This window comes from Rana temporaria, chromosome 10 (assembly GCF_905171775.1).
Source record: "Rana temporaria chromosome 10, aRanTem1.1, whole genome shotgun sequence".
NCBI classification, from domain to species: Eukaryota; Metazoa; Chordata; class Amphibia; order Anura; family Ranidae; genus Rana; species Rana temporaria.
The window spans coordinates 82,514,580-82,529,162 of record NC_053498.1 but is presented as its reverse complement, the minus strand read 5'-3'; the positions used below and the strand labels follow the sequence as shown (position 1 = coordinate 82,529,162).

General features: G+C 47.1%; 1 protein-coding gene across 5 annotated transcripts; it reads right to left on the bottom strand.

Annotated features, from left to right (window-relative positions):
* Positions 1-1,081: 1,081 nt before the first annotated feature.
* On the bottom strand, positions 1,082-9,970 carry LOC120915254 (transmembrane protein 11-B, mitochondrial-like). Of its 5 annotated transcripts, none has more exons than XM_040325618.1 (2): positions 9,755-9,970; positions 1,082-1,637 (listed from the first exon to the last, which is right to left on the bottom strand). In XM_040325618.1, exons 1-2 carry the CDS (start codon positions 9,799-9,801, stop codon positions 1,118-1,120), a joined length of 567 nt encoding a protein of 188 aa, XP_040181552.1. In that variant the 5' UTR covers positions 9,802-9,970; the 3' UTR covers positions 1,082-1,117. The 5 variants fall into 5 exon arrangements, with proteins under 5 accessions (XP_040181552.1, XP_040181554.1, XP_040181555.1 ...); XM_040325620.1 differs by having other exon boundaries at positions 9,744-9,964; XM_040325621.1 differs by having other exon boundaries at positions 9,719-9,807.
* Between the last annotated feature and the right edge of the window lie 4,613 nt (positions 9,971-14,583).

Sequence of the window (14,583 nt, the reverse complement as noted above, 5' to 3'; positions counted from 1 at the left end):
TGAGGACTCTAGCAGCATGATGGCTCCATCATAGTTCCAGGTCCTGTCCATCTGGGAGTGTGGAGCATTCCCTCCCATCTAGGGATCGTTGCACTTCTACTGTTAAATTTATCTAATGACAATGGCACGTTTGCAATCCTGGCTCTGAATAAAGGTTTTCTAAAAGGCAGAGAAAATACTTACCTGTTTTCACATTGTGGCTCTTTTATCAAATGTATCAGCGAAGTATCACTCCGAAATAGATACTGCATGGCTTCTGCCAACTAGGAAGTTACGTCCATCTGTCTACGCCAGTGAGGGAGTGACGCCTTGGACACACACATGTAGTTACTCTTTAGTGATCCCACCACAAGTGAATAGTTGTTGTACATAGAAACTGTGCTTTAACCACTTCAACACTGGGCACTTTCGCCCTCTTCCTGCCCAGGCAAATTTTCAATTTCAGTACGGTTGCACTCTAAATGACAATTGCAGGGTCATACAACAATGTACCCAAATTACATTTTTATCAGTTACTTGAGAGCAGGAAGATCAATGAACTACTACAGCACTCACCAGCTCCATAGTTCATTGGGAACTAAAAACTATCAGCTTCAATGGCTGACAGTACTTGTGGTTTATTTATTCACAGGAAACTGTGAATGAATGATGTGGCTCTGTGGGTGGAGATCCCCTGCCCGCTGTCACAGTGGGGGGTTTGGAGATGCTGGAACATGTTACACCCTACAAAACTAGCAGAACATGCAACGTCCTTCAAAAAGGTGAACTTATACTTTAAGACACAGTTGCCATTCTGTGGCCATATCGGCTTAATATGTCTATAAATATATACTGACATAACAAACAAAGCAAAAAAGTAATTTCCTACCATGATGCGAACCAGGATGGAGACAGCGTATGAACGCAAAATTGATTATGTCTCCGGTTAGTGTTCTCGGAGTTGGAAAAAAAAAAAGACAGTTGCCAGAGAATGCCCTGTAATATGAGAAGAACAGAAGCACTAGGGGTTGTAGAGCCTCCCCACACCCAAAACGTGATACTCTTACAAATGTAGACCCATGATATAAAGGAGAAGGACAAATAATTAGTCAGTATCTTTACTGTAAGAACATTTATGCTACCAGTCTATACACAACTCAAAAACCTTTTGGGTACAGTATACTATGGCAGTCAGTGCAATAAAATTGTGTAGTCTTTTGCGTTGCGTGTCCTCTTTCCGGACCAATACTACAGGAGAAGAAGTCCTTAGAGTCCCTGGGGGGAGCAGTGCTAGCTTTTCCCCACTCAGATCGACCTGGTAATGGCAACATGGATCAGACTGCCAGGATACACTATAAAGGGCAGCACATGCCACACTTAAGGCTCCGGCTGGTAATCCTAAATAATGAACGGAGGAGCTAGGAAGGCCAAGAGGTGTCAAAAGACAAACAATTCCTGTTACAACTGAAGTTCTGTGTAGACAATTGCCCACTGAAATCCAGCGGGCTGTCTCTTCTCCCAGGCGTGCTGGTTCAATCACAATATATTGATACTGGTGTTCCAGTGCAGCATCTAATTCTGCTTCAAACTGTTCTTGGGAGAAGTCACCATCATAAACTTCATGAATTACATAGTAATCCATATGTGGCAGCTCAATCCTGCAAAACAAAGAAAGCAAATACAAGTTTGTTAGTATTTAAAAAAAAAAAAAAGAGTTTATTGTTATGTCATAAAACAACACAACATATACATAGTGCAATCATTCAACCGTATACAAGACATAGAACTCACTCAACCCACCCACCACTAGACTGGTTGCAGGGCTTTACCTCCTTGTTGCCCATGGGGTTTCTTTAACCACTTGACCTCTGGAAAAATGTTACCCCCCTTCATGACCGTAGCATATTTTGCTATTCAGCACTGTGCTACTTTAACTGGTAATTGTGAGGTCATACAACATTGTACACATATGACATTTATATCATTTTTTTTCATAAACATTTAGCTATCTTTTGGTGGTATTTTAACACCTCTGGGTTTTTTTATTATTATATAAACGAATACCAAAGATTTTGAAATATATATTTGTTTTGCTTGCTTTCTGCTATGAAAAAGCGGGACTGTGATAGTGCGGCGGACAATCTGACATCACCAGGGACACTAATACAGCAATCAGTGCTAATACTTTGCACTGACACTGTACTAATGACACTGGCTGGGAAGGGGTTAACATCTAGGGACAATTAGAGGGTTAACTGTGTGCCAAACAATGTATAATGTGTGCATTATGTGCTGCTTTTACTAATCTATGTGGGCGATTTTTTTCCCCCCCTTTTTAAAACAGCCACATCGCTGCTCCGTGTACTGAGCCCAGGGGTGTATTTAGGTTTTGTGCTGCCCTAGGCCTGACTAAACTCGTGCACCCCCTAATTTAAATATGAGCCACCCATTTCTGTTTAAGACCCGTCCTGAAATGTTTGAGTGGGGACACTAGTTCTTAAGGCCTGGGGGGATGGATTTCCTTAATTTGCATAGATTTCCTCTCACTTCCTGTTTGGCTATGGGGCAGGAAATTAAGGAAAATCTCTGCAATGGGACGGAGATGGTAAAAAATAAACTGACAGGGGCTATAACCCTCCCTTACTCTATCCAAAATTAAAAAAAAAAAAGTGCTACCTACAAATTTCTGATAATTTTATGGAGAGGACTAAGAAGATATAACCATGCCAATGGTACAGCAAAAAACATATAGCACAGTGAGGAAGGTTTGTGGTCCAGGATGATAGGAAAGTCAAAATTAGAAGCAGCTTTTGTTACACTAACAGTGTAGCGCAAGACGGTAGGGACTCTTTCCGTGCTGCCCCCCTGCAAAGTGCTGCCCTAGGCCTGGGCCTTGTTGGCCTAGGCCAGGATACAGCGTTGACTGAGCCCTGTGTTGTTAGTAAACACAGGACTCTATACTGAGATTCATGGCCATAAACCATTGGAATCATCAAATCACAGAACAGAACGGGCGCACGTGACCCCTACCTGGATATGCTGGGTGAGTGAGTGAATTACTTATATTGCGCTACAAATGTGAACTGAATCGCCTCAAGGCGCTTGGCATCCATTTTCCTTCAGTTTAACCCTCAGAATAGATGGGTCTTTCGTTTTTTTCTGAAGGCCAGGTACCCCTACCTGGATATGCTGGGTCACATGCATGTATGCAATTCAGCCCAGAGTGGCTGCCCTGTTTCCATATATGTGTATGGGTCAGTCCATAAGTGGTTCAAGAGGAATTAAAGTCCGAAATACTTACCAGTTCAATGTCCCTTGCTGGTATCCTCTACTGGGTGCTGGGCTGCAGCTGTCCTCATTGGCTGGTACAGGATGGATGCCACTCCTGCATCTGAGCAGGAGTTCAGTCCTCCCCGACACACAGGATCTGTGCCAGAATGTAAACTGAGCTGTGCAGCTCATTGTATATTCTAAAAAAAAGACTGCAAGCAGGCATGTAGGTTTATTTGTGCAAATAAAGTCCATATAAAATGTGTTAAAAAAAAGCATATTATATAAAAATGTTTATATATCAAAAAACATCAATAGTTTGTGCACCACCGAAGAAAGAGGGCTCCCGAAAGGAATCGCCACAAGTGATTAATGAGCTCCTTACCAGCTGCTCTGATACCACAAGGAGACCATCAGACGCCTTGCTGCATAATAGTCATACATACCACGATCTTACATGCAAAGGTTCCAAGATCTCCTAAGCCAATATAAGACTCAATGGAGGAAGTTAAAGTACAGAGGACCATATGGTGTAGTATTCCAAGATTTTAATATAAGAACATCACACTTACGATTTTGAAGGAATTACACAGCATGTGTTACAAACAACCAGCAGGTCAAAATGGTCAGGCCAACTTGAGGGACGTGAGGCCCCTCCCAACGTGTTTCTCTGTAACCAGCGTCGTCTGGGGATGCAAGGCTCATATCCCCAGACGATGCTAGTTACTGAGAAACGTGTTGGGAGGGGCCTCACACGTGACGTTATTCTGCTTGTGGCGATTCCTTTAGGGTGCAAGTTATCATTCCTACTAGAGCTGCACGATTCTGACTATAATGAGAATCACAATGTTTTGCTTAGACTCAAGATCACAATTCTCGCGGTGTAACATCTTCTTTCACATTATACAAAAAAATTGGGCCAACTTTGCTGTTTCGTTTTTTTTTTTTTTTATTATTCATTAAAGTGTATTTTTTTTTAAATGCGTTTGAAAAAACAATGTGCAAATACAATGTGACATAAAATATTGCAACAACCACCATTTTATTCACTAGGGTCTCTGCTAAAAATATATATATCATGTTTGGGTGTTCCAAGTAATTTTCTAGCAGATAACGATTTTTTACTTGTAAGCAACAAATGTCAGAAAGGGTTTGGTCTTTAACCACTTAAGCCCCGGACCAATATGCTGGCTAAAGACCCAAGGGGTTTTTACAGTTCGGGACTGCGTCGCTTTAACAGACAATTGCGCGGTCGTGCGACGTGGCTCCCAAACAAAATTGGCGTCCTTTTTTCCCCACAAATAGAGCTTTCTTTTGGTGGTATTTGATCACCTCTGCGTTTTTTATTTTTTGCGCTATAAACAAAAATAGAGCGACAATTTTTAAAAAAATGCAATATTTTTTACTTTTTGCTATAATAAATATCCCCCAAAAACATATATAAAATTTATTTTTTTCCTCAGTTTAGGCCGATACGTATTCTTCTACCTATTTTTGGTAAAAAAAAAAAAAAAATCGCAATAATCGTTTATCGGTTGGTTTGCGCAAAATTTATAGCGTTTACAAAATAGGGGATAGTTTTTTTGCATTTTTATTTTTTTTACTAGTAATGGCGGCGATCAGCGATTTTTTTCGTGACTGCGACATTATGGCAGACACTTCGGACAATTTTGACACATTTTTGGGACCATTGTCATTTTCACAGCAAAAAATGCATTTAAATTGCATTGTTTATTGTGAAAATGACAGTTGCAGTTTGGGAGTTAAACACAGGGGGCGCTGTAACATTTAGGGATCACCTAGTGTGTGTTTACTAGTGTAGGGGGGTGTGGCTGTAGGACTGACACCATCGATCGAGTCTTCCCTATAAAAGGGATCACTCGATCGATGCGCCGCCACAGTGAAGCACGGGGAAGCCGTGTTTACACATGGCTCTCCCCGTTCTTCAGCTCCGGGGAGCGATCGCGACTAAAAACAAATAGCCGCGCCGTCGTCCCGGATCGCTCCCCGAGCGGACCCGACCTCCGCATGTACCGGGGGGGGGTCCCGATCGGACCCCCCACCCACGTCTAGCAGAGGACGTACAGGTACGTGGATGTGCCTGTCCGTGCCATTCTGCTGACGTAAATGTACATGAGGAGGTCGGGAACTGGTTAAATGGTTAAACTTCCTTCATCTACACACCACAGTTCTTTCCTTTGATAAAAGAACAAAAAGATAATTTGTTTACACTTATTCCTGTGTTGTATTAAAACTTGGCAGGCTGCATGGATTTTGTTTTTCCAGCTGTGAGAACTCTCTGCACTAGTTAGACAGATCGTGACACACGTTTAAAGATCGGGAAGGGAAAAAGATTGCGATTTCGATTCTTCACGATTAATCGTGCAGCTCTAATTCCTACACAGCAAAGGAAGAGGACACACACACACACACACACACACACATTTTTATTACATTTTTTTGGCACATTTTATATGGACTTTATTTGCACAGATATGTCAATTTAGGAAGAGTTCATCATATGCTTTTTGCACTTTTATTGTGTCTCATGTTATTTATTAACTTATACGGAATACAAGGATAGCGTACTTTTAATTATTGCTTGGAGCTTGTTACACATCCTACTCGGATTAGCGATTTAGATGCTGCTGTTTGATTTGAGTTAGACCCCATTCACACCTAGGCGTTTTTACGCCTGTAGCGCTACGCCTCTGCCGCCAGAGGGCTGGAAATACATGTCCCTCTATGGAGATGGTTCACATCTCCACGCCGAACGCCGGACGCCTGTCGCCTGCGGCGTGAAAAAAGGTCCCGGACCTTTTTTTCAGGCGTCTTCGAGCGTTCGGCTAGGAGATGGCAATCATCTCCATAGAGGGGGTCATCTTGGGGCACATCTAGGCGGACAATACCCGCGTTTTGTCGCCGCAAATCGCGGTACAAAACGCCGCTATTTTTACCGCGATTTGCGGCGACAAAACGCCGCGATTTCGTCCGTCTAGATGTGAATGCAGCCTTATTATCATTTTCTTGTCACCAAGATATACCGTTTATTTTTTTCAAGCGCATAAATATTATCTTGGGTTTAGTAGGTAGGTTTATTTTTTTGCAGAGGGGATATTGCATGTCTCTTCTGCAATAAAGAGCCAGACTGATCACAGTCTTTGAAACAGGGACAGATCCGGGGGGTGCAACAGGGCAATTTCCACCCCCGAGAAATTAGTTTTAGTTGCGGAATTTGCGGGCGCCGGAGAGTGGACGGTCAGCTCTGTGGGTGTGCAGGCGGCTGGCCAATCAACAAGCTGGGGGGAGTGGGAGCAGGGAGATTACATCATGTCTCACCGCCCCATGCCCGCCTTGCATCCCTGCAGTAACTTCCACCCTCACTGTGCAGGCAGCAGAGCGATTACATCATCTCTCTGCTGCCTGACTCTGACAATCAAAACACCACCTTAGCAAGTGACAATCCGCAAGGTGTGTCATGTGAGGTGGCAAGTGACAATCCGCAACGTGTGGCAGGTAACGATCTGCATCTGGTGGCAAGTGACAATCTGCATCTGGTGGCAGGTGACGTGGCAAGTGACAATCTGTGACGTGGCAGGTGACGTGGCAAGTGACAATCTGTGACGTGGCAGGTGACAATCCGCATCTAGTGGCAGGCAAGTGACATTTTGCAACGTGTGGCAGGTGACAATCCGCAACGTGTGGCAGGCAACGGTGGCAAGTGACACACTCGGGGCTCCCACCGATTCTGCATTATGGCGAGTTGAACCATTTCATTGTATATTACAATATAATAATAGAAATAATGCGCTTCAATCATCCTGACACCATAACAATCATGGTGCCGTGATCATTGAAGCGCTAACACCAGTAATTTCCCTGATAAATTGCCCTCCCAAAGAAAATTCTGGTAGTGCCCCTCCCGAGACTAGACTCTGGATCCGCCACTGCTTTGAAACTGTGAAATTAGTTCCAATGTAAGAACAAAGTTGTGAATTTTGATTAAAGTAGAACTGCCTTGGTTTATGTACATAGGCTGCATTCATACATGTGCATTGTGGTAAAGTGACACATGGGTATATGTGCATTGTTATTCATTGGCACCCCAATGTATACATCAGGGCTCGACAAATCCCGCCAGGGCGACTAGAAATAGTGTCCTGGCGACTTGGCTTGGAAGGTAGGCAAAAAAAAAAAAGTTTTCTTTTCGCGAGCTGGCGCCATCTGGTGGTGAGCCGTTGGTATTACAAGTTATTACCACCAAATGTGAGCTGGCGCCATCTGGTGGTGGCCGTTGGTATTACAAGTTAAGCATTACAAGTTAAACAGCAATTCTAATGTAATTTTTTTTACTATTTTCACTGCCATCTTCTTCCCTCTAATTAGAACCCTCAAACATTATATATATATATTTTATCCTAACACCCTAGAGAATAAAATGGCGATCATTGCAATACTTTCTGACACGCCGTATTTGCGCAGCGGTCTTACAAGCGCATTTTTTTGGGAAAAAATTACACTTTTTTTAATTAAAAAATAAGACAACAGTAAAGTTATCCCCATTTTTTTTAATATTATGAAAGATAATGTTAGGTCGAGAAAATTCATACCCAACATGTCACGCTTCAAAATTGCGTCCGCTCGTGGAATGCCGACAAACTTTTACCCTTTAAAATCTTCATAGGCGACGTTTAAAAAAAATCTACAGGTTGCATGTTTTGAGTTACAGAGGAGGTCTAGGGCTAGAATTATTGCTCTCGCTCTACCAATCGTGGCGATACCTCACGTGTGTGGTTTAAACACCGTTTACATATGCGGGCGCTGCTCACGTATGTGTTCGCTTCTGCGCGCAAGCTCGTCAGGACGGGGCGCATTTTCTGGCTCCTAACTTTTTTAGCTGGCTCCTAGATTCCAAGCAAATTTGTCAAACCCTGGTATACATACAGCAATAAAGATCCACCGCTCCAAAAGCATGTTGCAGTGTACAGCTCAGGTGTGAATACTGTGTAGTTCTGTCACACAGCATGGCAATGTTAAATAAGAGCAGCGAGACACATTTACTACATGATTACAGTGCGAGTCAGAAGTTCCTCCTTGGCTGCGACTGCGACTCAATGAATCCTGACCCTGACCACCCAGGGCTTGTTATACTGCGGCCCGCTGGTGTGTGCTGTGAAGGGAGCAGAGCTCACACATCATAAATAACGCACCACATTGCTGCCTCTTTTCCCCAAACTTTACTTAAAGTGTAAGTTCACCTCCTCACAAAAAAAAAAAATGAAAAGTCGAACCAACACCCTACAGAATGTAAGCGAGAGAAAATCAGTCTCACCTTCATACATCACACATCTGTCTGTACAGGAATACACCCAGACATAGAGGCGACTAGAATTTGTGTGATAAAGGTCTCCTTTGGGTGATGAGCCACAACCCACCAATGAGGGGGTACAGTGCCACCCGTCGTGACGCACCGATGGGGGGTACAGCGCCAGCCGTCGCGACCCACCGATGGGGGGGGGGGTACAGCGCCAGCCGTCGCGACCCACCGATGGGGGGGGGGTACAGCGCCAGCCGTCGCGACCCACCGATGGGGGGGGGGGGGGGTACAGGGCCAGCCATCACGACCCACCAATGGGGGGGTACAGGGCCACCCACCGATGGGGGGGTACAGCGCCACCTGTCGCGACCCACCGATGGGGGGAGGGGTACAGCGCCACCCGCCGCGACCCACCGATGGGGGGAGGGGTACAGCGCCACCCGCCGCGACCCACCGATGGGGGGAGGGGTACAGCGCCACCCGCCGCGACCCACCGATGGGGGGAGGGGTACAGCGCCACCCGCCGCGACCCACAAATGGGGGGGCTACAGTGCCACCCGTCGCAACCCACCAATGGGGGGGCTACAGTGCCACCCATCGCAACCCACCAATGGGGGGGCTACAGTGCCACCCATCGCAACCCACCAATGGGGGGGCTACAGTGCAACCCACCAATGGGGGGGCTACAGTGCCACCCGTCGCAACCCACCAATGGGGGGGCTACAGTGCCACCCATCGCAACCCACGTGTGACTCGTCACGACCCACCGATGAGGGTACAGTGCGACCCGCCACAACGTACTGTGAATAATGGAAGAACAGCATTGAGGATGATGGTGAAAGCCTTACCATACAACTGGGCAGAAGTCTGCTGAGCCGGTACCGAGAGAGATGGTAATGAGAGGAAGATCATAAGAAAAGCGATAGAGGGCTGTGCACAGATTACACTACATCCATCCTCTGCACGGCATCCCAAGGACGAGGCAAGGGAAGCCCGGGGGCACGGGGGAGCCGGGAAATGTCAGCAGAGGACAGCCCGGACCTCCCCCTCCTAAGCCTGACACATGTCCGCACTGACACCTATAGAGGAGACCCTGCTCCACCCGGGCACAGACATACCGCCGGACCCAATGGCCGAGTCACACACACACACCATGTCATTAGGTATACCCTCTGACCTCTCCGCTACCTCCAGCTCCGCCATTTTAGCCGTGCTCCAGGCTGCACGAACGCCATCTCCAGGCGCCTGCGTCACTAAGGAAGCGGAGTGTAACCAGAGCCGACCCGGGGGTGTCCTCCATTATCAGAGTCTGTCCTCACAGCGGAGCCTGGGCGTCCATCTTGTCAGAGACACAGCCCTGCCGCCTCTTTCCGCTAGGGGGCACCACATGCACTCCTCATTGATAGCTATGGTGGAGCGTGTTCCTTTCCCCTCACAGTGATGGCGGGAGAAAAGTCTCTGCTAGATCTCCCATAAACCTATGTGTGTGTGTGACTGTGACCGCCCTCAGCAAGCAATACAAAAAAACCCTCAGCAAGCAATACAAAAAAACCCTCAGCAAGCAATACAAGCCCATTCTATCCAATAAAGGCAATATTTAAGTTTATTTTGCAAAGCAAATATACAAAAATCAAATACTTTTGACAGGGTACATTCTCTGTACTGCGACGCAGCGCATAAATACACTACATCTCAATACAGTTGCAAGCAATCCAATAAAGGCTATGTACAGCTCAGGAGCAGAGGGGATTTTGAAACTGTGTTGCAGTTTTAGTCCCAAAGAGGTAGATTCAGGTACACTGGCATAAAGTTAGGGCGGCGTAGCGTAGCCTGTTTAGGCTACCGTAAATTAGCTAGGCTAGTAATGATTCTCAATATACTTACCTGCTAATTTACGGCGGCGTAGCCTAAAACGAGTGGGCGTAAGGGCGCCTAATTCAAATGGGTTGGGGGGGGCGTGTTTCATGGTAATGAGGCTTGACCTCACGTTTTTGAAGTTTTTTGTCACTGCGCATGCGCCGGGCGACTACATTTCCCAGTGTGCATTGCGGCTAAGTACGCCGTACGGGCCTATTGATTTAGACGTGAGACGTAAACGACGTAAATCCCGATTCGCGGACGACTTACGCAAACGATGTAAAAATTTCGAATTTCGCGGCGGGAACGGCGGCCATACTTAACATTACTATTCCATCAGAGCCTAGCTCTAACTTTACACGGCCTATCTCTTACGTAAACGGCGTAAAAGTACTGCATCGGCCTGGCGTACGTTCGTGAATCGGCGTATCCCCTCATTTACATAATCTACGCTGGCCGCAATGGAAGCGCCACCTAGCGGCCATCAGAAAAATTGCAATCTAAGATAGGACGGCGCAAGCCGTCGTATCTTAGATATGTCTAAGCGTATCTCTGTACATCCGTCGGCGTAGATTCTGAGTTAGGCCGGCCCAACTCTTTGTGAATCTACCTCAATCTGCTCCTCTTCCTCCTACCCCTCTGTGTCTGCCCACACTCCAATCACTGTGCCTCAGGAAAGTGAGGGCTGGAAATTTGAAGCTCAGCTGCCACAAAGGGTGGCAACCCCTAGTGTGAAGGGCCATCTTCACCATCACGGATTCACTAGGGTGACCACATTTCCAAACTACCATTCAGAGACACCCTCCCTTCCCCAAAATCAGCTTGTGCTGTAATGAATCACAGAACAGTGATTGGACACAAGAGGCGGGATTTATGATTTCTCCAATCACAAGCAGGGGGCGGGGATTGTGCTCCTTCAGGCATTCCCGGTGCATTGCCATGAAATGAGATTTGCCATGGAATGAGATGGTCCGCCTCCATCTCATCCTATTGGCTCACTCATGTCACATGACAAAACATCAGTCACAGCTAGGCTATCATAGGGAGAGGATCTCCTCTCCCTGTGATAGCACTGTCAGCAGCGTGCCTCCTGCCAGCGCTAAGTACACCCCGCGCCCGCAGCTCTACTCCCCGATTAAGTACACCCCGCGCTCGCAGCTCTACTCCCCGTCCCCCGCACCTCTACTCCCCGTCCCCCGCACCTCTACTCCCGTCCCCCGTTAAGGCTCAGGGAACGGGGCGAGTCTACGCTATTAGCGTAGACCTAGCGTTGGCTACGTTAGTAGCGTAAACCTGCACATGCGCAATATTTAGACTCGCCCCGTTCCCTGAGCCTTAACGGGGGACGGGGAGTAGAGGTGCGGGGGACGAGGAGTAGAGCTGCGGGCGCGGGGTGTACTTAATCGGGGAGTAGAGCTGCGGGCACGGGGTGTACTTAGCGCTGGCGGGAGGCACGCTGCTGACAGTGCTATCGGGCTATCACAGGGAGAGGAGATCCTCTCCCTATGATAGCCTAGCTATGACTGATGTTTTGTCACGTGACATGAGTGAGCCAATAGGATGAGATGGAGGCGGACCATCTCATTCCATGGCAAATCTTATTTCATGGCAATGCACCGGCCAGGACAAGTACTCTCAGTGAGTAAAGCAGTGATGTGGCGGCCTTTTTCAGGGGCATAAGAATGGCCGGGGGGGGGGGGGGGGGGTGGCTGTGTCAGTTTCATTCCGGGACACTGTATTGTCCTGGAATGAATGTGTCCGGGACAGACATGCAAAATGCGGGACTGTCCCTGGCAATCCGGGACACATGGTCATCCTAGGATGCACAGGTGTTCAATGCATAAAGCCAATCCCATTTATATCTTTCTTTGAGGGGAAGCTCTGCTGATTTTATCATCCAATCATGTTCAAGCTAAAATGATGTTTTTTTATTTTCCTTGCATGTCCCCCCTCAGATCTACAGCGACTGCACTTGAAAGTGCACTTGTACTGCAAAGTGGATTTGCCTTTCGTAAATAACCCCCCAAGTCTTTGATTTCAGCAATGTGTATGGTTAGAATTCGACTGGTGTCCGTTGTAAAATTCGATTAAAATTTCAGTCCGAATGTCTGAATATTAATGTGGAATGAAACGAACCGCACATGTCTACCCAGTACCCAGATTTTTTTTTGATGAATTGTATAAATATGACATTTTCTGTACTTGTATATCAAAGCGAGTTTCCCCATAAGAAATAATGGAAACTCAGATGATTTGTTCCACAAACATTTATTCATAAGTCCTTCAGTTTATAGTTCATATAAAAAGATTATAGCAATGTGAAAGGTCGTGTACCCATAAAATGTCCATCCACAAATGGCAGCCTCCCCAAGGGGATTAATGAAAAATCCAGCAGGGTAAAGCTGTCCGCATAGACCGTCCTCCACACCGCCGGCTTCCACTGCATTCAGTCTGCAATGGTGATCGGGAAGACTACCCTGCAGTAGAGCGATCTAAAAAGCGAGGCTTGAAGCTTAGCGTGGAAGGTAGGACATCGATGGCGGTGTGGAGGATGGTCTATGGACACCTTTCCCCCGGAAGCTAAATGTTGTACCTTCATTAAATGTCATATTGCTACATTTAGAGGCACCTCTCATCTGTTTTATACTCAGTTACATGATGCTACTTGTATATCAAGACATTGCTCGTTTATCAAGTCAAAATTTATTAAAAAATTTAGCTTGTCTTGCAAAACACTCTCAAACCAAGTTACTCTCAATCCAAGGTTTTACTGTACATATTTTGGTATATATAGATATACACAGTGTGCACATCTACTGTATATATACCGTATTTATCGGTGTATACTGCACACTTTTGTTGCCCTGAATATCAGGGCAAAATCGTCGGTGCGCGATATACGCCGATCCCCGCTTCCCGCACCGAGTTTGAACCACTGCGCCGGCATATACCAAGCGCAGTACACTCGGGTATAGTCGGGCAGGCTCGGCTTCTCTCGCGGTCACGTCCTGGACGCACAGGACGTGACCGCGAGAGGAGCCGAACCTGCCCAACTATACCCGAGTGTACTGCCCTCGGTATATGCCGACGCAGTGGTTCAAACTCAGCGCGGGAAGCGGGGATCGAGCGGGGAGGACACCGCAGAAGGACGCCGGACCCGACGAGGAGGACACCACCGAAGCCGCAGACGGACGCCGGACCCGACGAGGCCGCCAATGGACGCCGGACCCAACGAGGCCGCCAATGGACGCCGCGCAAGACACCAAAACTGTAAGTACTAAAAAATTTTTTTTACAGGAATGCGGGTCCTCTTTCGGGGTGCACGCTATACGCCGGTGGGCGTAATACCCCGATAAATACGGTATATACACAGTATCTCACAAAAGTGAATACACCCCTCACATTTTTGTAAATATTTTATTATATCTTTTCATGTGACATCACTAAAGAAATGACACTTTGCTACAATGTTGTGTAGTGAATGTACAACTTGTATAAGGCTTCATTCACACTTGGCGGACTCCGTCGCTACAGAGTCCGCCTGCTCCCGTCGGCTCAACGGGAGATCAGTCCGCAGATCTCCGCTGAGCCGACGATGACAAGCTCCTCTCTGCTTACTGAGCGGGGAGGGGCGTGTCGGGCACCGATGTGTCCCTATGGAGCGATCTGATGAAAACGGACAGTATGTCCGTTTTCATCAGATCTTACCCGATCTGATCCGCATGGACGGATGGGGACGTGGCCCCCATACGTCTGTTTTTAGCGGGTCGGATCGGGTCGGATGTCAGCGGACATGTCTCCGACAGACGGACCCGAACGGCCAAGTGTGAATGAGGCCTAACAGTGTAAATTTGCTGTCCCCTCAAAATAACTCAACACACAGCCATTACCACTTGAGACCCGCGCTGTAGATGAAAGACGTCCACAACGCTGCTCTCAACTGCCGGGTGGATGTCCCTGGACGTCCTTTTATTTGCATTCCCCGCGCGCGCCGCTGGGGGCGCGCAGCGGGAAAAAACTGTGCCTGGCGCATCGCTGAGATGCCGATGCGCGTGCCTGGCGGCCGCGATGTCCACCAGGTACCCGCGATCGGCAGTGACAGCAGTGACGTGGAGCTCTGTGTGCATTTTTATAGCACTGATCGCTGTATAAATGTGAAT

Coding starts and splice junctions, on each gene's coding strand:
- LOC120915254 (XM_040325617.1), bottom strand. CDS start 3,441: ATGAGCTGCACAGCTCAGTTTACATTCTGGCACAGATCCTGTGTGTCG. Junction 1,638..3,280: donor CAGCAAGGGACATTGAACTG/GTAAGTATTTCG, acceptor TTTGTTTTGCAG/GATTGAGCTGCCACATATGG.